A 20,865-nucleotide genomic window follows, 5' to 3' on the forward strand; every position below is an offset into this window, starting at 1 on the left:
CAACACTTTCATCCTTGCCACAGTCCATTATTAACCCTATATCTCTCATGCTTCCCACAGTTTCTTATTACCCCTGCATTCCTCATCTTCATCACCGTCCTTCATTGCTTCTGTATCCCTTAACCTATTCACAGCCCCTCATTACCGAAGCACCCCCTTCCAGTTCACAACCCCTCATTACCTAGCATCCAGGAGGATAGCTCAGGGGCAATGTGTTTGCCTTGGAAGCAAGACAACACAGAGCAAAACAAGTATGAATCCCGGTCCCACACTTAGAGACTGATCTCCGGTATTAAGCATGTTATAAAAGATGAATTAATTAATCCCTCATCACAGTTTCTCATTACCCTTACCCTGGCAGCCCTCATCCTTTAAAATGAACTCATTAACTTTACCCCTGCATCTCCTCCCTCACCATTGTCAAAGTACCCTTACCGCAGCAATCCTCATCCTTGTTACAGTCCTTCATTACCCTTGCAATCCTCAGCCTCACCATGGACTCTCTTCAACCATATACAGCACTTATTTCTGAGCACCGGCACTTATTGTCTCAGACTCAGATCAATTATGATGGTGTGTTTTGGCAACTTTCTTTTTCTTTTTTTAAACCTCTCATTCAGTCTTAGTTGCACAACAAGCAACAACAGTGTGGGCTACACCAGTGCTGCTGTTCTACCTGCCTCGTTTCATGTATAAAAATGAGCAGGAAGGTGACATCACTGACTAGCAGGACAGATGCAGCAGGGTGAGCATCTTAGGCATGTGGTCCGGGCAGAAGCTGGCAGCCATGGTATCGGATGCAGCTTTCTAGTTCAGCGGGTCTGATAGCATGTTTAGGTATGTGTGTCAGTGTCAGTATGACTCTGGATTCACTGTGGATTCACTGTGCCTCTGCAGTCTGGGGCACTAAGCGGGCACATTCAGGGTCTGGAACATATTTAGGCCCTGGCACCTAGTTGTTTACAAATCAAGCACTGCCCATATATCCCTCATCCTCACCACAGTCCTTTGTTGCACAATACAACCCTCATACTCATTACAGTCCCTCATTGCCCCTAAATCCATCTTCCTTGTCACAGTCCATCATTACCACCTCATTCCTCATCCATATCACTGTTCCTAATTACCACTCCATTCCTCATCCTCATCCCAGCCCCTCATTACCCATATCCCAATATACCTCATCCTCTTCAAAGTCACTCAATACTCTGGCAACACTCATTCTTGTCGCATCCCCTCATGTCCCTGACCCTAGCTCACCTCATCCTTGTCACAGTCCCTTCTTAGCCCTGCATTCCTCATGCTTGTCACCATCCATCATTACCCCCACAACCCAAATTCTCATCATGGTCCATCATTACTGCTGCAACCCTTCTCATCATCATGGTCCCTCTTTAACTATACATCCCTCAACCTCTTTGAGATCCATCATTAGCCCCGCAACACTCATCCTCATCATGGACCCTCATTACCCTTTCAACCCTCATTCTTGTTAGAGTACCTTGTTACCTGCACAAATAATCCCTCCAAAGTCCCACATTATCCTTGAGACCCTCATCACAGGCCATCATTACCCTACAAATGTCATCCTTTCACAGTCCATCATTATCCCCCACATTCTTTATCATCATCACAGTCCTTCATTATTTCCACATCACCATCCTTGTCACAGTGCCCCATTCACTCTGCATCCCTCATTCTTGTCACAATCCCTCATTAACTCGTCTTACCTTATCCTCACCACAGTCCCTCATTGCATGCCTATTGTTCATCCTCATCACAACCTCCAATGCCTTAGCATCCCTAATCTTCATCACAGTCCCTCATTACACCCGTAAACCTCATTCTCATCATAGTCACTCATTACCCCCCGCAGTCTTTATCCTCACCAGAGTCCATCATTATACCTGCAACCATCATCCTCTTCACAGTCCCTCAATATCACCTCATCAATCATCCTTGTCACAATCCTGCATCCCTGCTGCATCCCTCATTCTAGTCAAGGTCCTGCATACCACTGCATCCCTCATCCTCAGTCCCTCCTCATCGCTGCGCCCATTATCCATGTCACAGTCCTTAATTACCAATGCATTCCTCATTGTCGCATCAATCCATCATTAGCACAGCATCTCTCATCCTCATCACAGTCCTGAATTACACCCACATCACCCCTCCCAGTCACAGACCTGAATTGCCCACAATTTTAATCATTGTATTAGTCTTGCATTATCATCACAGTCCTCGTGCTCATCCGAGCCCCTCATTATTTATTCATCCCCATTATTATTACAGTCCCTCATAAACTTAGTATTCCTCATCTTTGTCACATTCCCCTATTCACCAAGTATTCCTCATTCTTGTCATGGTCCCACCTTTCCCCCGTATCTCCCATCCGCTTTGCAGTCTCACACTAATCCAGCATTCCACATCCTCATTACAGTTCCTCATTACCCCCACAACGCTCTTCCTTGTCACAGCCCTTCATTACCCCTGAAATCCTCATCCTCATCACAGACCCTAATTACTCCTCGAACCCTCATCTTCATCGGAGTCCCTCATTACACTCACTTATTCCTTGCATATTACCTGACTCTCTGGTCCTCATCACAATGTCCTGTTGTAAATGTATCCCTCATAGTTGCCACATTCCCTCATAACCACTGCATCCAGCATCCTCATCACAGTCCCTCAGCAATCCTCATACTCATCTCAGTCACTCATTACCACTGCATCCCTCATCCATATCAGTCTCTCATCACCCCTGTATCTCTTATCTTTGTCACAGTGCCTCCTTACCAACACATTCCCATCCTAATTACAGCCTGCATTACCCATGCATCTCCCCTCTTTGGTACAGTCCCTCATCACCCCAGTATCAACTCCCCTCTTGACAGCCCTTCATTACCCTTCACCGGCATCTCCTCTCCTCATCATTTATGTATCCCTCATCCTTTTACAGTCCCTCATTAACTTTGTATCCCTCACCTTTGTTACAGTCCAATATTTGCCAAGTATTCCTCATCCTCACACACAGTCCCTCCTTGCCCCTGCATCTTTGATCCATTTTACAGTCCCACACTAATCCAGCATTCCACATCCTTATTACAGTCCCTCATTATCCCTGCAACCCTCATCCTCAACACAGTGCCTAATTACTCCTACAAACCTCATCTTCATCAGCATCCCCATCACTCTCCCTCATTCTTGCCACAATCCTTCACACTACGGCATCCCTCTTCCACATCACACTCCCTCGTTGTCAATGTATCCCTCAAACTTGTCACAGTACCTCATTACCAATGCATCATTCATGCTCATCACAGTCTGACATCATCCCTCCTCCTAGTAAGAGTGCCAATTTACTGCTGCATCCCTCATCCTTACAGTCTCTCATTACCCCAGCTTCACTCATCTCTGGCACAGTCCTTCATTGTCACCACATTCCTATCCCCATCACAGTCCCGCATTATACCTCCATCCCCTTCTTTGCTACAGTACCACATTAACCCAGCATCAACGGTCCTCTTCGAGAGACTCTCATTACCCTTAGTCGGCATCCTTCCTCCTCATCAGTCTCCCATTATCCTCACATTGGCATCGATCTTGCAATTCACAGTCATTCATTACCCTTCCCCCAGCAATCCCCATCCTCATCACAGAACCTCATTACCATGTCATTTTTTGTAAAGGCGACATTTTTGCCGCGATTCTATTACTGCATACCGTATGGATATAGTTTTTAAATGCCTGAATGCCTGCAGCATCCAATGGCTACAACGCTTGCAAAAAAAAAGAATTCCTTCTCTAAGGAACATTTGGGCAGACTAAGACTGGATAGAACATTACTTTGGTGCCATGGACCTCGATATAGCATTCTTTTCCTAACATGTAACAGGAACATCATTCAACAGTACACGATTACTACAGAGAAGTCGGTAACAGCAGTATAGGTTCCACGCGCATAGAGGAGAAACTGCATGGGATGGAGTATTGCAAGCACCCCCACACTGAACAGTAATTAAGGGCATCAGAAATGGAAGCTACACTCACAAATAGGCCTCAGCAGTTCAATTTCCACTCACAAAGAATTTGCCCATGGGAAGAAAATTGACCCAAGCGCTTCACATAGACAAGCAATAGCATAACAGCAGTGGAAGCATCACCCACATAGAACAGCAACAGTTAATTGCCTCTGCAGTGCAAGCTTCTCACAGAGATAGAACTAATATAGCATTGATAGCGACTAGTTTAAATGCGATGGCTAACTTCGTTTCCAGAATTAGAAAAATTCCATGCAGTAAATTCAGTAAACCATAATTGGAAGGAATTCAACCTTAGAACAAGAAATTATTTGGAAACACACGGAGCGCCGATTCACGGCTGGATGCTTCTAACCAAAGCATCTCTAAGCATCACTAAACTTTTATACTAGTTCCTATGGCACAAGGTATTCTTCGGTGATAGCGGAAAACTAACTCAGTTGAATATTACCAGACTCACAGCAACCGATATCCCTTTACTATACCTATATGTGGTAATGCAAACAACCAGTCATACCGGTAATGTTCACTAACCCTGATGTGATATTTATCACTCCTACCTCCAGAGCCTTGACTCCACCCCCAGGGAAGTGTCCATGAACACTCCGGCAGGGGCTGGGGTCGGTGTAGGGCTAGGGAAAAGCATGTACCTGTCACTGTGCAGCAGAGATGAGAGCAGGCAACGACCCCTGCAGTAGGCTGCTGCTCTCAATTGACAACACAGGAGAGGTTTACCAATGTCACATATATTTGTATTGATAGTCCATTGCTCACACCATCCATTAACCTTTGGTGTGTATTAAAAGACATGTACCTTGTATAACACATGAATACACAGTCATTTAAATAGATGCCCCTCATGTAATAATCTTGTTCAAAGTCATCTGATATCACTTAGTAATGAATACTCAATTAATGTGTCTTACATTCTCATATACAAAATAAATCATTTTAATTATGAGAAATATGTAATAAAGAAATATCCTCATTATTATCATCACTATACACAACACACTTAAAATGCAATAAACCATTAATGAAAAGTTGAATCATTGTCATTTGCCTCTACCTCAAGTCAAGACTAAGACTGATCAACCTTCTCCAATAAATCAAAGTAACCTTAAAAACAAACTACCCGCCTCACCAGGTCACAATAGGCAACCTCACAGAACACGCTAGGCAATCTAGCACCTGCAATCATGATAGGCATCTGCCTCAATAAATAATCAATATCTCAATACCTTTCTCAATGTGACATCAAATGCAGGGTAAAAGGGCCTCATCCATACTCACTAACTGAAGAAGGTATGGAGTTGAAGAGGGCTGGAGAAAAGACTGGATGCCTGGATAAAATCCACAATTCAAAACAAAAATGAAAAATGGAAAAAGCAAAAATTGGAAAATATCCCAAAAGACACCTTTTAATGCACTATGGGATTTTCATTAAAAGAAATAATCAGGATTAAGTGAATTAAAAAGAATGAAATGTCCATTGGATTTACTGGTGCTCAGCATATAACCAATCCAGAATAAGGTGAATTGAATTATTCCATGACTATGCCAGCAATCTACCGAATAGAACTACAGAAAGAGCCTAAATAGCAATTGATGGGGATGTTTATGTCAGCCCAAGCTCAAAAATTTAGTGTATAATTATTTGACTATTGACTATAGGTTGAATATCAGACTTGCCATTGCATAGCCATGATGAGCACCTAGAGGGGGTCGAAACACGTACTGGCTAAGGCTTTAATATTTTGACTAAGGTTTTAACTTTCTTGTTCACGCAAGGTCAAATGTCGGCCGGACAAGGGCTTGGCTGTTAGTAGCCATGGCTGCTGCTCCCCCGCCTCTTTGGATCAACTGCGCGCCATTTGCTGCTTTGGACACACCCTCACTACATAAGGAGACGCCTGCACCATTGCCAATGAAGCCCTCAGCCGGACAAGAGCTTGGCTGTTAGTAGCTGTGGCTGTTCGGAGCCTGGCATGAAGCTTCCATCTACATCGTCCTTTGAGCAAACGTTAGTGATGCCTTAGCTAAACTCTTGGGGCCTCTTTACGACCCTGGCGGTACGGAGTGAACGGCGCCGTAAAAGGTGCCGGCGCCGTTCACTCCGTACCGCCGCATTACGAGTTCCCCTCGTGGGACACGGTAAGCACGCCTGGGAAAACCAGGCGTTCTTACCGGGTCCCGCGAGGGGAAGAGGGAGCAAACAACGGGCCATCTCGTAATGGCCCGTTGTTTGCTCCCTCTCCCATTCCCATTCAGTCCTATGGGGGCTGAAATGGGAATGGGGAAGGACCGTGTCCGGGTCCTCGGAGGGAGGAATTACCGGGCCTTTCCGAACTCGGAATGGCCCGGTAAATCCTCATTCCGAGGACCCGGACCCCGATGCGATTTCACCCCCATGAGGGGGTGAAATTGGTGGAGTTTATGGTCCATATGGACTTGTTAACCTTTGTGGGGGGGGTGTGCCCACACTGTTGCAGAACTAGATAGAGTTGAAGCAGATAATAGGACACTATTCAAGCAAATTGACCCCCTGAAGACGATCCTAGGGGAGTTGAGGCTTGGTAATCATGCCACAGTCACAACCCACAAGTTAACAAACATTGCGGCAGGGAGATATCTCCCCTCATGCTCTGTATCACAGAAGGTGGCTAATTTCCCAAATTGCACCTACAGTGTCACCAATGCCTTAGACCCTAAAATACACACCGTGAGGTAGTTGGGGATATCCAACATGTGAATAAGGATACCATTTAAGCTCAAATACAGCCTCGTAACTGCCCTTGTAACTCCCACTTTTTCTTAACCAATGTTCAGAGAGTGCCAAAATACAACAGAAAATCAGAAGAGGGCCTGATAAATACGGTCTGCCACTGGTTGAGATGGAATAGGGGATATTTATCGATAATCAGGAGCGATATTGTTAATTGCATACGACTATTACCTAATTTAGAGATTATATCAAAGTGCAACCAAAATCTCATCTGCTAGTGAAGGGACATTTGTCATTGGAACAGAGGAACCTAGCCCCCAATTCCCTAGAGGTTATGTTTCGTATGAACCCCCCACTCCCTGATATAGTCCCAATACTGATGATGCCCCCCCTATTCTAAATAGTGTCCCCATGGTGAGGGTGGGTGGCAATAGATACTTCAATCTTCACCGCAATTGCAACCTAGTAGCGACAGGAAAGATAGCCCAGTATTGGCATTGCCCAGAGGGGCAATTGGGAGCGCAAGTTTTGTTAATGCTGTGCAATCACAACTAGAGGGGGTTTCAGACTAGGCTGAGTGTATCAGTCATGGAGGAGGTAGATTGACAGAAGGCTGATCCCACAGTAAGTGTGGTTGATAACCCCAACCCTGTGGCTGTTTCTTCATATTTAGATGCACCATTCACAGAGACCTTCGGGCAACTCAGGTGGGGCGTTACGATTGTTATCATGGAACATTGCTGGAGTGCAGAAATACATGGTGGAGGAGGGGTGGAAAACAATTTGTGCGGACCCACACTATTATTGCCTCCAAAAAACATGGGCAATAATTGCCCCCAATTTGCACAGCTATGCCACATTTTGAATACCAGTGGCCCAGGGCAAGGGAGGGAGGCCAAGTGGAGGTTTAATCTTTTGGGTTGATACAAATTCTTTCTCCCTGCAACTCATATGCATTTCACTGGCTCTAAAGATTTTTGGGAACTTCATGTAAGTTGTGTGGATGGGACCAATGTCTTGCTCATTATTGTGTATCATCGACAGGAACGTCATATGGGTCATTCTCTGTAATTACTTCCAGGGGGAAGAGTTAGGGACTGGAGAGAAACAAAAGGGGATGATGAAGATTATTGTAATGGGAGAATTCAATCTCCAGTTTGAACCCCTTGAGATTATGAACGGGTTGGCAGATGAAGTAGATGAGCTCTAGGGTATAGACGACGTTGCTGCTGATCAGCCAAAGCAGACATATGAAAATGGAGACTTGGCAGCCAGTGTGATTATGTTGTTGGATTTTAGGGCATGCAAGGGTTGGTTTAAGAGTGACCACCCCACCAGGAAAACTATTATATCTTAGTGAATATAGAATCATGGAAATTGGTGTGGGATTTTATGGTGGTAATAAGACCGGAAAGCGACCATGTGGCCACTGTGATGGTAGCCCTATTAGGTATGATTATGGATATCAATGTCTACAACACAATACCAATTGTGATCAGGGGTGAAGCAAGGCAAATGTCAAATGGAAAGCATTGGAGTTGGGGACTAAATTACCCGATACTTTTGTGAGTAACTTACCGTTATTAGAGGTATTTTTCTTGATCAACCAGGAGGATGGCAAAATAACACTGGCCCTGCATGAAGCCCTTATTAAGGTTTTGGGAGCCTGTTTCAGTAAGCCTTGGTCTGTCCTTGAATCAAAAGGGACTTGTAATACCTTTTGGTACGATGGGGAATGTCAGCAGGCCAAAACTGTGTTAATTGAACAAGCTAAGGGAGTCTGGGGTGGGGTTCCAGTGGCTTTATCAGAGGCTAGAAGTAGATAAAAGAAATTATTGAAATCTAAGAAATTGGAATGTTCAGAGAGCTTATGGGATACTCTCCTTACAGCCTCCAAAACAAACGATTCAAAAAACGTTTGGGAAATGATTGCATCTGGTAAACATAGAGAGCAAAACTTTATTCAGGATAGCATACCCGAAGCAATGTGGCTCACCCTCTTTGACATTCTTTATAAGGAAACAAGAACACCTTTCAGTAGGAATGGGAACGACCAACTGGGGATTGTATCCCATTGAGATTAAGTCCACCTAATCTTCAGCTTGAATTAAGTTAGCGATGTGCTCTTGTCCCAAAAATCTGGCAAAGCTCCAGCGCCTGATATGGTTCCTATTGATCTCTTTAGCAATGAGGTGGATATATGGGGTACATATTTTGTGAAACATCGATGTGGTGTTGTCGGAAATTAAGGTGCCCATATTCCTTGTGCCCATATTCAAGAAAGGGGATAGGGCATCTCCTGTGTATTATAGACCCATCTTGATGCAGGTGGAAAAGTGTTTGCAAAGGTGGTTTTGGCACACCTAGAGGCTTGGATCGTGGAAGCAGGGGTCCTAAACCATCTGCAGGCTGGGTTCCAGCAAAATATTAGCACTATGGACCAATTCCTAAGGCTATATTTGATAACAGAGAAACATGTAACGTTAAGGAACATGAACATATATGCCACCTTTGTTGATTAAAGGAAAGCCTTTGATGGTTCCGAAAAGCAAAATTATGGACAGTAATAAAGAATCTAGGTATACTGTAATCTATCTTGAGAGTTTTCCGGGCACTGTATACAGATAATGCTCTCTCAATGGTCCAATCTATAGTCATGTTTTAACTGGGTTTTAATGATAATTGCGTTGTTAATTTATATTGTAAGTCAGAAATGTGCAGGTTCTGCAAAGGGTTGGAACCACGTATCCTCCAATTTTAAGTGGGATGTACTGTATTATGTCATTTTTATCTATTTTAGTCTTGCATTTTTACATTTGACTATACATTCTCGACTAATTGTGCAAATTGAACAGGTTCTAGTGTATGAATGCTGTGATGTGTAATTTCAATGATTTGTATCTGTTTATTTTTACCCATTGTTCACTGTGTTTTATAATTGTTTTGTAACTTGTTATATGTGACTTTTATGGTCTGATTGGGCCGAAATAAAATTACACAAAATGATTTGTGTACCGTTTCCTGGCCACTCCACAGGTCGTCCACTTCCCAAAGCATGTTTTAGAAGGGAATGTTAATATTACTGCATGATATATCGCTCAGTATGCCGTTCATATTCCCTCTACAAAGGTCTGCTCATTTGATGTCTTCAGTATATATATCTACATTTTTAACACACAAACACACCTAGCCACTTACACAATAAAGCAAACATGACTTGTATTATATGTTTTGGGGTTTGATAGCAGAATTGGCTGTTGTTGATTGCTGAAAGCCCTCATTTACTGGGACTAGTAGTGCTTAATGGAATGCCAGTGTTGTGATACGATAGTGCTGACAGGCAAGTGCTCAATGCCAAAATCTGCATCTTGTCACCTGGTTAAATGATGGCTGGCCCAAGTTAGCATTGGCTAGTAATATTTGACTCTTGACAAATAAGAAACGGTGTGCTGTGTGTATGTAGAGCATTGATGTGCAAGTGACTTTTTTATGGCTGGCTAGTAGCTTGCAACTTTCATTTATTTTTGCCCCCTGTTTATAATTACAAATCTGAAAAAAAATAAGTTTTTATGACTTTTTAAAATATTAATATTTATTACTATTTTACCATAAGAAATTGCCAGATTAATTTGGTCGTTACTTGCCACATGCCACAAACATTTTGCTCAAGTTCGTAGCCTTCTTCAGAATACTTGACTCGTCCAGTCTTCAAACAATAGTAAAATTGAACTAAACAAATCACCATCAATAATTCCTAATGTTATCCAGACATTGTGGCTAAAAGAATTCATTTAGCAAATTTATTTTACAATAGAGAAAACAATCAGCAGAGCGGAATAGGGAAATAGTGGGACTTTAATCCCTGTCATTCAAATATTTCGAAAGCTTTCTGTTGGTGAATTCTGTTACTAACACTTTTGTAATAGAATAATCCAGTAAGCACACTTTAAATCCAAAGTAAAAAATGTCACTGTATGCTTTCTTCTGCATTTTCAAAGATTACAATTATCAGCAGTGAATTAACCAGATTTATCAAAAGCTCATTATTTTGAGAAGGCCCAGCAATGTCTTCTTTTGTAGTGAACACATTTTGCTAACATGTGTACAGTACATTAGCACTACTGTCTTGGTTTTATTACTTTACAACAAATCACTGTCCAAAAGATATAACCGACATTAAATATATTAAGGTTAACGTTAGAATAACAAGACCTTCACTGTAAAAATACCGTTATACTGGTATACTTTACAGCCCTACCATGGTCTTGCTTCCCACTGCAGCACTGAATGCCCCTCATTGTACTCTCCCTATCAACCACTATGCTTCTCTTCCCATCACATCCTATAAGTACCCCACCAGTCCCAATGGCACCCCAAACATTCCTCGCTATACTGCAATGCTCTCTCCTAGCCATGAGATCAATTCCTTCAGTCGAATTAGTCAAAACGAGGCACAAACTCTGCTAACGATGGAAGGAGCATCCCAAAACTTCTACCACACATCCAAAATAACCTTCCAAGCTACCTCTCCTTAATTGTGCCCTCAGGACTACTCTATGTGGTGGGTTATATGGATTTGATCTCAATAGAAAGGAAAGATTCACGTGACGCACACAATATTAATGTTAAGAATGGATGTGATATTGTTACAATGTTGTAGTTTTGAATGGTTCTAAAAAAGTTAATTAAGGCTTGTTAAAGGTGACTTTTAGTGTTATTTTGTGTCAAGTATGATATATTTAGATTTGCATACCTGTAGCAACATAATAAAGATTCTGTGAACATACTATGGGTGCACATTGTGCAACTTTGCGCAATGAGATTTAAAGCGCAGAGGTTCATACAAAGTGGAAAAAGGCTCTTGAATGGGAAACCTATTATGAGGGGATGCAGTAGTTTTGAACACAGGTAAACTGAGGCATGGGTTTGTTAAATAGATTTCTAGCTTGTTCAGGAGACTCGCTGGCTAAGGAGGAAAGTATCAATTGGCAGAGGAACAGCTGCAACAACATGGAAGCAGCTATTTGGAGTTTACATAGAATGAGGGCATGGGCCCAGGGTTGTTTAGCTTGGGAATGGTTGTTCGAGTGGCAGAAGAAGCATCTGCCATCTGACACTGTCAGTCTAGAGTTAGTGGCTAAAACTGTAAAAGGTTGACTGGGTACGGAGATGTCAGTGGGCCTATGAGAAGGTCAAATAGATTAGCAGGAAAAAGATTATAATGGGAATGGAGGCCAGATTGATTGAACTGGTGGTTGTGTAATAAAAGGGCGCGAGAGGACGCCGAGAATAAATATCAAGAGTTTCAGAGTTTTTGAAGAAATTAGCTAGTGCCTGATCAGAGGAGCCTATTGTTAGCTCTCTATAGCCTCATAAAGTGCCCACACATAAACCATGCATGTCAGATTTAGCGTTGCAGGTCCGTGACCAGGTGTAAACGGTACTAAGACTGTATTACATGCCCATGTTAGGGTTGTGTGTTTGCAGAAAGGAACCCAAGAGCAGGGTTGGGTTTGTATTTGCAATGTCATGAAAATTGTATGTCTGAGGGGATGTGCCACAGTGAAGGCAGCCAATCAAATTGTGGAGATTTGATTCCGTTGCATAGGGGGAACCCATTTTTATTTTGGGTGAAGACTTTGTAAGGGAACATGAGGGAGATGTGGGAGTGTGCTAACTGTTCTGGAAATGGATATCTAATGCATCTGTTCTGCGGTTCAGGGAGACTCAGGTTAGTTCAATATCCAAGGAGTTGTCTAGCCTCTCTCCCAGCGGACCTTGTGAAATAAACTTGGTTTAATGACAACGTGCATTCACTTCTTGAGAGGTGGGCTATTTTAGAGTGCAGAGATCCGAGGTCAGCCCTTACATATGTAATTGGTAAACATGTAAATTCTGGCCTTATTCTCTTAATGTTACAAATATTTCTATGTCCTCCAGTCCCTGTCCCTGGTGTATGTGCTTGCCCTTACCCCTTCACCACCCAGCATTCTATCCATCAACAGCTTTATGTAAAGGCACCTTACTCTGGGACTGCCTCTGCTCTCTGTCAGTGCCCACTTAGCAATTAATTTATTTTCTAAATGACACCTGTTTGATACCAGCACTGCATTGTACTATAGCCACAGTTCATCTTTAATGTTTGAAGTGTTTTTCAACTGAACACTTCTAAATCCGCTACTCGATTTACTGTAATGTTTGCAGAAATACCTACTTTGAAAGTCTTCCTGCTTCCTAACCTTCTAACCTTACTCTGTTTCTCCACCCTCCCACTTAATCAACCCATGTCATTCCCTGTGTCACCTTGAAACAGCTTTTGTTCTGTTGTTTTACAAAGCACCAATAAATAAATAACTCCACAAATAAATTACTGATAAAATGGCTTAATACGACAGCAGTATTGAAGGTGTGGGTCATTAAATCCACTGATCTGAAAAAATATGCAGGTGCAGTCTTTGGTTTGTTACGGGTTAAATGGGCAACATGGCAAATACAGATTCAAAGCCGTTTTAGGATCAAAACTAACTTCAGTTTATCTTTATTTATGTTGCCAAGTCTCTGTTTTCGACAGGGTTCAACTATAGGACCAACATCTTAAAATGTGGCATTCAAGCTGCTCAAGTGCTGCTTCTTGGGGTCCATTTTCCTTTGCCGTATGGACTACATTCCACCCAAAACTTCAAAAGTACCAACAGTCCCTTTTTGATGGTTCCCAATGTGCTGCAATTCAGCATGAAAAGCCCATTGTTTCTTTCTGTAAATTCATGGTCATGTCTTCTCTGTCGCTTCAGACTACACATTTGATGCTAGTTCAAAGTCATTAGTGATTGTGTCAAATGAATGGCTTGTGTTACAAAATGATGGGTCGACATGATCAGAAAAAACAGCCCAGCCCCACAGTCAGATTTTCTTTATAGATCCTGATGGCATTCAGGTGGCAACACAGTCCTGGCATTTGCAAAGAAATACTACCCACGTATTTGAAGTTTCTATCGCATACGTGTTAGTGATGAAGTGGACTATGAAGTCTCAGGGTTGCAGAGCAGAAAGGAAGCTGGCTACAGGAAAGCAGGCACGTTTGCAGGTTTACCTCTGGTCCTCAGAAAGAAACAGAACTTTGCAATCAGTCAGGTGGCTTGGAAGGTTGCAGGCCCCTGTGAGCTTCCCCAAAATTCATATATGGCCCGTTTTTGCTTCCTTTCTTTGGGATTTATCCCCAGGCGTAGCAAAGCATGTATGCCGATCCTTTGGTTAAAAAGGAATCCTGGGGGCTGAGTGCCAAACCAGCTCCGAATTACAGGGACGCATCCATTCAAACATTTACTGGCCACTCTATCACTTAGGACATCCGCACCCAAGATCTGAAGGCTTTTCTGGCCTTTACCTTCAAGAGGATTCAAGTTTGAATTTGGATACCATTGATACATTTGGCTATATATTCAGAGGGTTTCACATATTTATCATGGCTATTTTTACTGCGGCTATTTTTGGTGCTTTATTTTAATGGGGGTATCCCCCCAACCATCCATCTAACCCACCACCTCACCCTGCCTCCCACCATCCCCAAAACCCTTACACAAACACACAACACATATATTTAAAAAATCCCCAAAAATGGCAGGGGTGAAAACCCCATGCTTAAAATAGTTGCGACAAAAATAGCTGCGATTAAAACACTGTACTAGTTTCTGAGAGCTGCCGCCATCACTCTATGAGGCATACAGAAGTCACATGCATATATGGAGTGGTCTATATCCTACTCACTCTTGTATAGCAAGCTGCATAATGTTGTCAGACTTAGTAAAGCATTCAAACTGGTGGTCCTGGTATTTACACTATCAGGGTACAGGAGGCTGTACCTCAAGAAAATCGACAATCATTCAGAGAAGACTGCCTTAATTAGTGGATTCTACACAGTCAAATGTGTGAAGAGACTTGGACAGTGAACAGGATACCTTTTGAGAACCCTGGCACAGAGAGTTTTGGGGTCTTTCATTGGGAAAGGTGGAATTTGCATCTCTGAAGCGGCCTAAGAGGAGAACCTATCGGGGTAAAACATCTTAAGATTATCTTTAGAGAGCTTCTGGTACTCTTAGCCAATGTCTCTCCCTTCTTCACAACTGGTTGGAGGTTGCTCCTGAAACAGGCCATCCTGGAAAGCAGCTGGAAAGATGCTGAATTCTAAGATTTAGATATGTGGAATACCTGATATAGTCACTCCCCTATAAAACACCACCCCCCAATAAGCCAACCTGCAGTTCCCTAGCTTTTACGCAAAGCGATAGTTGATGACATTGGGCTATGTGTGAGGGAGTTGCTGGGTGGCAGTTGTGAATGAGGAAGAGATCATGACTAAAAGTGCCTAAATCACAAGGAAGGTAATTTTCAATACTCTAAGATTCAGATGCTCCCCCTCCATTCGAACATGTTGGGACACATTACACATTCAGAATGTACTGGGGAGGAGGGGACGGCATGTGCCAGATGGCTCCAACTGATACGGCCTTACAGTACCTCCTTACCAAATCAAGTATCATGTCTGGAGCAAACATCCAGGGAAAAGTGCTTACAAAGCACATGGAGAGAAGCCCATGTCGCTGTCCTGCAGGTCTTAGTGACATGCGTTTGGAATGCTGCAGATGTTGCCTTAGATCTGGTAGAATCCACATGTAGTCTCCCAAGGACATGAAGACCTTGCAAAGGATTTGCTTTAGAAACGCAAGACGCAATCCACTTGGCAATGGAGTCCTTGGTTGCCTCGAATTCAGGCCAAACAAATGGGTGGGGGGGATGCGGGGGGTATCACCTGCTCCCTTTAAAAATATATGGGGGTTGCAGGGGTGTCCCCCTACAGGTTCCATGGGGTAATATCGCTGCAAAAATATGGCGAACTTTTTGTATGACGATATTTTTGCGGGGATATTATCACATGGAACCTTTCTTGTCGACTTCTCCACTATGTGGCAATACTTGACCACTTTTTACTTTCCCACACCACAGGGCACTATTGCACAGCCATCCCACCAACTCTTCCATACCACTCGCCCGGTCTCTTGACAAACATGTAGAACCACAAGATCAGGTTTGTGTATTAGAATAGGTGTAATTTGTGTGGATCCGGGTTTTAACTGAGGGGATGGCTGATTTCACCTCTAGAAGGAGCGCCTTTACATCAGAGGCTGAATGCCTTCTTTCTTAATAGTTCTGTACCGGTCAATGTTTCTCCCTGGTTGATGGGTTTTCAGCCTCACCAATCTGGAAGCATATTTACCATTGTAAGCCTGTTGAAGCTGGATTAGTCTCGCTAATATGAAGCTGCTGAGTAAACGCTTCCTAAAATGTTTAAGCAGCCAGAGTTCAGAAAATGCAACTGTCCTGCAGCTTGCATAGCAAGTCCTCCAAAGACATTCATTTTTATTTATTTGGGTATAAAAATAGAAATGACACAGTGGTCTGTTCAATGTTGCGAAAGCCGCCAAAAGCCTGCTATTCGTGTGAAACATCTTGTGAAGATACTTGATACAGTGAAAATAGTTATAAGGGTAGGAAGGGATGGGCTTCTAAAGAGGGAAAGCATTATATTCTGGTTAAATGTCTTATATGTTCCTTGCCAGATCTTGGGTTTCCAGAGGACTGTACCCGGACACTGCATAATAAACGGGGGTTCACTATGCCTTTGCAGAACGCTATCATTTAGCAGGTTTTTAGTTTTTTTAAAAGGACATTACTATAACAGCGCATTTTGAAGTTGAATGGTATAACGATTTAGCAGAACTAGGGAGCTGTTCCTTAACGACACATGTCTGCATGGTAGTATGGAAGATGGCTCTGTCGCTTGCTGATTCATGGCTCATTTCTGGCCTCATTGAATCATGACCCTATGTAAGGTATGAGGCAGAGTAATTTGGGCCTCTGTGAAGTATTGGTGGGCAGTCAGAAGGGAGGCCATGGCCAACTGACCACAAATTGTGAACCATGAATGCGCACGCTGTCATACAATAACCTAACATCTCATAATGTGGCCTAACAAAGCCTATTAAGGCATAACGTGGCACAATGTCAACTTTGCACCACTGTGCTTAGAGAAAATAGCTACAGATATGGAACACAAAATTGCGTGCCAGATGGAATAATGTCTTAAAGGACATAGCAATGTATTCCTTGTCGTTAACTGTCAGCAGTATTGCTGGTTGTGATGTGCATGGTTGTGATGTGTGGATGGTTGCGTCAGTTATTATTTGGCAGCAATAAGAGTGTGTCCATGTGGTGTCAGTGTTCAGTCGGGAGATAATTGACAAGATGCGGATCCTGAATTCACAGGTACAGATATAATACAACATAACCTTGCTCTGATAGGTGCTTGCATCATATTACATTGCTCTGCATTGCACTGAATCACATTGCATTACATTGTTTACAGTTTACACCGAATTATATTACGTCACACTCTACCACTAAGTGCTATATTGCAACACTCTGTGCCACACTGTTTTACATGGCGTTTCACTGCAGAAACACATTAATGCAATGTTGGGTGGTATGCCACATGATCAGAATGCATGGCACTAATGCTCCTGGTATACCCACCAGAAATAAGGTAAAATAAAAAAAGCATAGATTATACACCGGACTACAGCTGGCATGAATAATCTGGTGGGGAAATTCATGAGAAGAGGCGATTGAATCAGGTGATGAAGGATGGGTGGCATAGAGGAGGGGGATAGGTTTGAGAAGACTGCTGGGGTGAGGAGTAGGAATGATAGTATGTGAGGGTTTAAGGGAAAGCGATTGCAGGAAGAAGGATAAATGGCCTACCATTGTTTTCATGAAGTAAATTACTTAAATAAACACAACCCTAACGAAAAGGCAGTTCATAGCGGCTTAAAGTCTTGCAATGTAGTAGAAATAAAATGTTTTTTGTGGATACTTACTAGTCTCTAGGAAGGAAGATACAAGAAGAATTAACCAACGTTGGAGACCCCGTTAAAGGGCTTGCTAAATGGACACAAGCAGGGTTGCCCTGGACACCTCTACGTGCACTCCAATTCTCTGGAGTGACTTTCTGGAATCAGGTAAGCAATACCTTTTTCCCCACAGTACCTTAGGTTAGAAGTAAATGTTTGTGGTGGATGTTCCGCGATGTTGCAGCTCTTGACCCGAATTCTGGATTCCTTGGTCTGATGACTGAAGGCAGGACAATAGACGAGATCTCTCAGCAGCAGTCTCGAGGGAGTATCTCTGGACTCTCTGCGGTCTTGGCACCTTTTCTGCAGCACCAACAAAAGCTGCAATTTACCCAGTCGATCTTCTTTGCTTCCTGCCGTCCCGCACTCTGATGAGGGGTATGGGTAAGTTGGATCGGATCTCTGGAGTGTACCTGAGGGCTCAGCAAAAATGTGGACGGATTCGGCCTTTCCATGATGGACAGCAGGTCTCCTGGTATTGGGGTTCCGCAGCTCTGGAAACTCACAGGACCTGAGGAGATGGCTCAAATCAAAGTTTGTCTTGGGGCTGGTTGTTCCCAAAAGCCAAAGAGAAGAAGTCATCCTCTTCGGAGCTCCTCTGTCACACAAAAAATGGCGTCAGGACAGCAGTGGCCGCTTCACGGTGTTGTAAAGGGTCTGCAGGCGTCTCTGGTCATCTTCTTCTTCAGTTACTTCAGCTTCCAGTAGTCAACTTGCTTTTCACTCAAGAAGCCTCACCTTTTATACAGTTCCAGCACACACTCCTCTGCAAACGGTCTCAACAACTTACATAAAGGGGCTTTTGGCTGTCCAATCAGGACAGCCAGACACGCAGTGGGAGCTGGTCGTATTCAGGCACTCTGGCAAAGGACAGGGGGGGTGGAAAACTACTCCACCACTTCCTGCCTGCCCAGACACTCTGGACCCATTGGCACCTCACCACATGAGGTGGTGGGTGCCAATCTATAACGTTTTAGGAGCGATACTAAGTATCACTGTATCCTTGAGAACTGTAGTTACTCTAGGGTAAGAAAATAATCACAAAGGCGGACCCTTAGGGTCTCCAGCAACACTGGCTATAAGGAGCTCTTTGTTGCAATAGTAAAATACGGTATCCAGTCAATATTTCGAGAAAAAAAATGTCGACATACCAATATGTCGAATCAAAATTAGCGAAAATTTTGTTTCACATTTTTATTTTGATTTTTTAATAGGGTTTAATTTGGTTTAGTTAGAAAAAAAAGATGGTTTAAAAAAAAAAACGGGGGCTTAAGGGGGAACCCCCCCCCCCCAAAAAAAGGCATTCGAAAACAAAAACATAGGCAATTTTGGTTCGACATATTGGTATGTCAAAATAGTGACTGTTGAAAAACTCACTATAAACCGTAAAATACAGATGCCTTTAAGAGTTATGGAGAAAATAGACTCCATAGTACAGGTAAAATACACAGAATGGAGTTCCAAATGACAGACCATAAGAATGAATGAGTGGAAAAAGGCTCCACTCATTCAGGATTGAACGGAAAAGGTCCAGTAGTCCAGCAAAAAGTGCTGGGGGGGGGGGGTGAAGCATAAAAATGCTAAATCGCCCTAACACCTGCTATAATGTGTTGCACTGTCTTGCACTGCTACACTGCACTGTGTTGCACTGTGTCACATTGCATTTAATTGCCGAAACAAATGAATACAATAAAAATGTGTGAGCTACATGGATAGGATACATGAAAGTAATGTGCATGTGTCACACTAGAAGGAAGGTAAAACTGTGAATAGCAGACTGTCGTCACAGAATGCAGGCCTGGTGAACATGCTCAGGACACATGAAGTTACACAATACATAAGATAATAAACAAGATACATCCAAATATATATGTCAAATATAATACATGACCACAACGCGTGCATTATGGGACCCTGGACTGTGTACAAGTAGAAATAAGATCAGACTGTGGATGATAAACTGTGGTGTTAGCTAAGAGTAGATGGCATGCATGACCTAGGGAGGGGCGTGGAGGGAGGCTGAGGATTGGATATGGGGAGGGAGGATGAGCGTGAAGCAGGAGTTGGGGTTGAGAGGCAGTGGGTGGGAAGTGGAGGGGGGGTGGATAGGGAAAGAGTAGTTGAGGGAGAGAGGGTTGTGTGAATGAGGAGGTGAAGGCTTGAGGGTGGGATGGATGGGGAGGATGGAGGTGGTATACGGTGGGTGCCGGGTAAGGTGAGGAGAGAGGGTTATACGTGAGTGGGTGTAGCAGAATGTGTGAGGGTGAATCCGTTGCAAGGGGATGTGGTGAGGTGTTCATGTGTGGGTATGCTAAGAGGGGATACTTGGCAATGGTGGTTGGGGTAAGGGATGGGATGGACAGGGGGTTGGGCTAGGGATATAGGAGGGATGGGTAGAGAAGGAGGAGCTGGGTGTGGTGGGTTGGGTAGATAAAAGGAAAAGGTGGGCTGAAGGGAGTGGGTGTGAGAGAAGGGATCGATTGTGGAGGGGAGTGATTAGGGGTCTGTGGGAGGAGTGGAGAGGTATAGGGAGCTGAGTAAAAGAATAGCAAGAATATGTCTTAAAAGTAAGTGTTAGTGAAGGGACAGTGTCTTGCAGGCATGTATTTATTATGGATGAATATAAATGGTAACATTAAGTTTGACTACTGAACAAACAGCTTATAAGGTAACATATACTATTCAGATTATTTACCTTTGTAGCCATTTTCATGCTGCAGGGTATATTATTGCCACCTGGGCGCACAGGCAGCTTTGAGTCTGGCACTGTCTTGGAAACTACTGTTCCTTTTCCGGGATTTACCTGTAAGCCCAACACAATCATACAACTAGTTATTTAGAGGACTGCTTTACCTTAGTAATTAAAATAACAAGTCTTTTAACCATTCTTAGTTCCTAAATAATCTTATTTCTAAATTCCCTGTTGAGAAGCCCTGCTGCACGGGTCACAGCACTAACAGAAGAGGTCCAAGCAGATGGCATCCATGCCCAGAACCCACAACCAACGCACCCTGCCATCCTCCCAGCGTCGGTTCCTTGTTTCTGGTCTACTTTCACACATAGAAATACAAGTGAGAAAATGGTGGGTTCCAGGTTTTTTTTTCCAAAGTAGCCCGATATTACCCAGTGAAAGTGC

General features: G+C 43.2%; 1 protein-coding gene across 1 annotated transcript in view; it reads right to left on the reverse strand.

The window, feature by feature from the left end:
- Positions 1 to 20,524, reverse strand: part of LOC138455434 (uncharacterized) — a 79,778-nt gene extending 59,254 nt beyond the window's left edge. Inside the window, exon 1 of the mRNA XM_069607106.1 lies at positions 20,425 to 20,524. Coding sequence (XP_069463207.1) covers positions 20,425 to 20,442 — 18 coding nt within the window. The 5' untranslated portion in view covers positions 20,443 to 20,524. The remainder of the gene's footprint in view (positions 1 to 20,424) is intronic.
- Between the last annotated feature and the right edge of the window lie 341 nt (positions 20,525 to 20,865).

This window comes from Ambystoma mexicanum, chromosome 1p (genome assembly GCF_040938575.1).
Source record: "Ambystoma mexicanum isolate Mex_15411 chromosome 1p, UKY_AmexF1_1, whole genome shotgun sequence".
NCBI lineage: Eukaryota > Metazoa > Chordata > Amphibia > Caudata > Ambystomatidae > Ambystoma > Ambystoma mexicanum.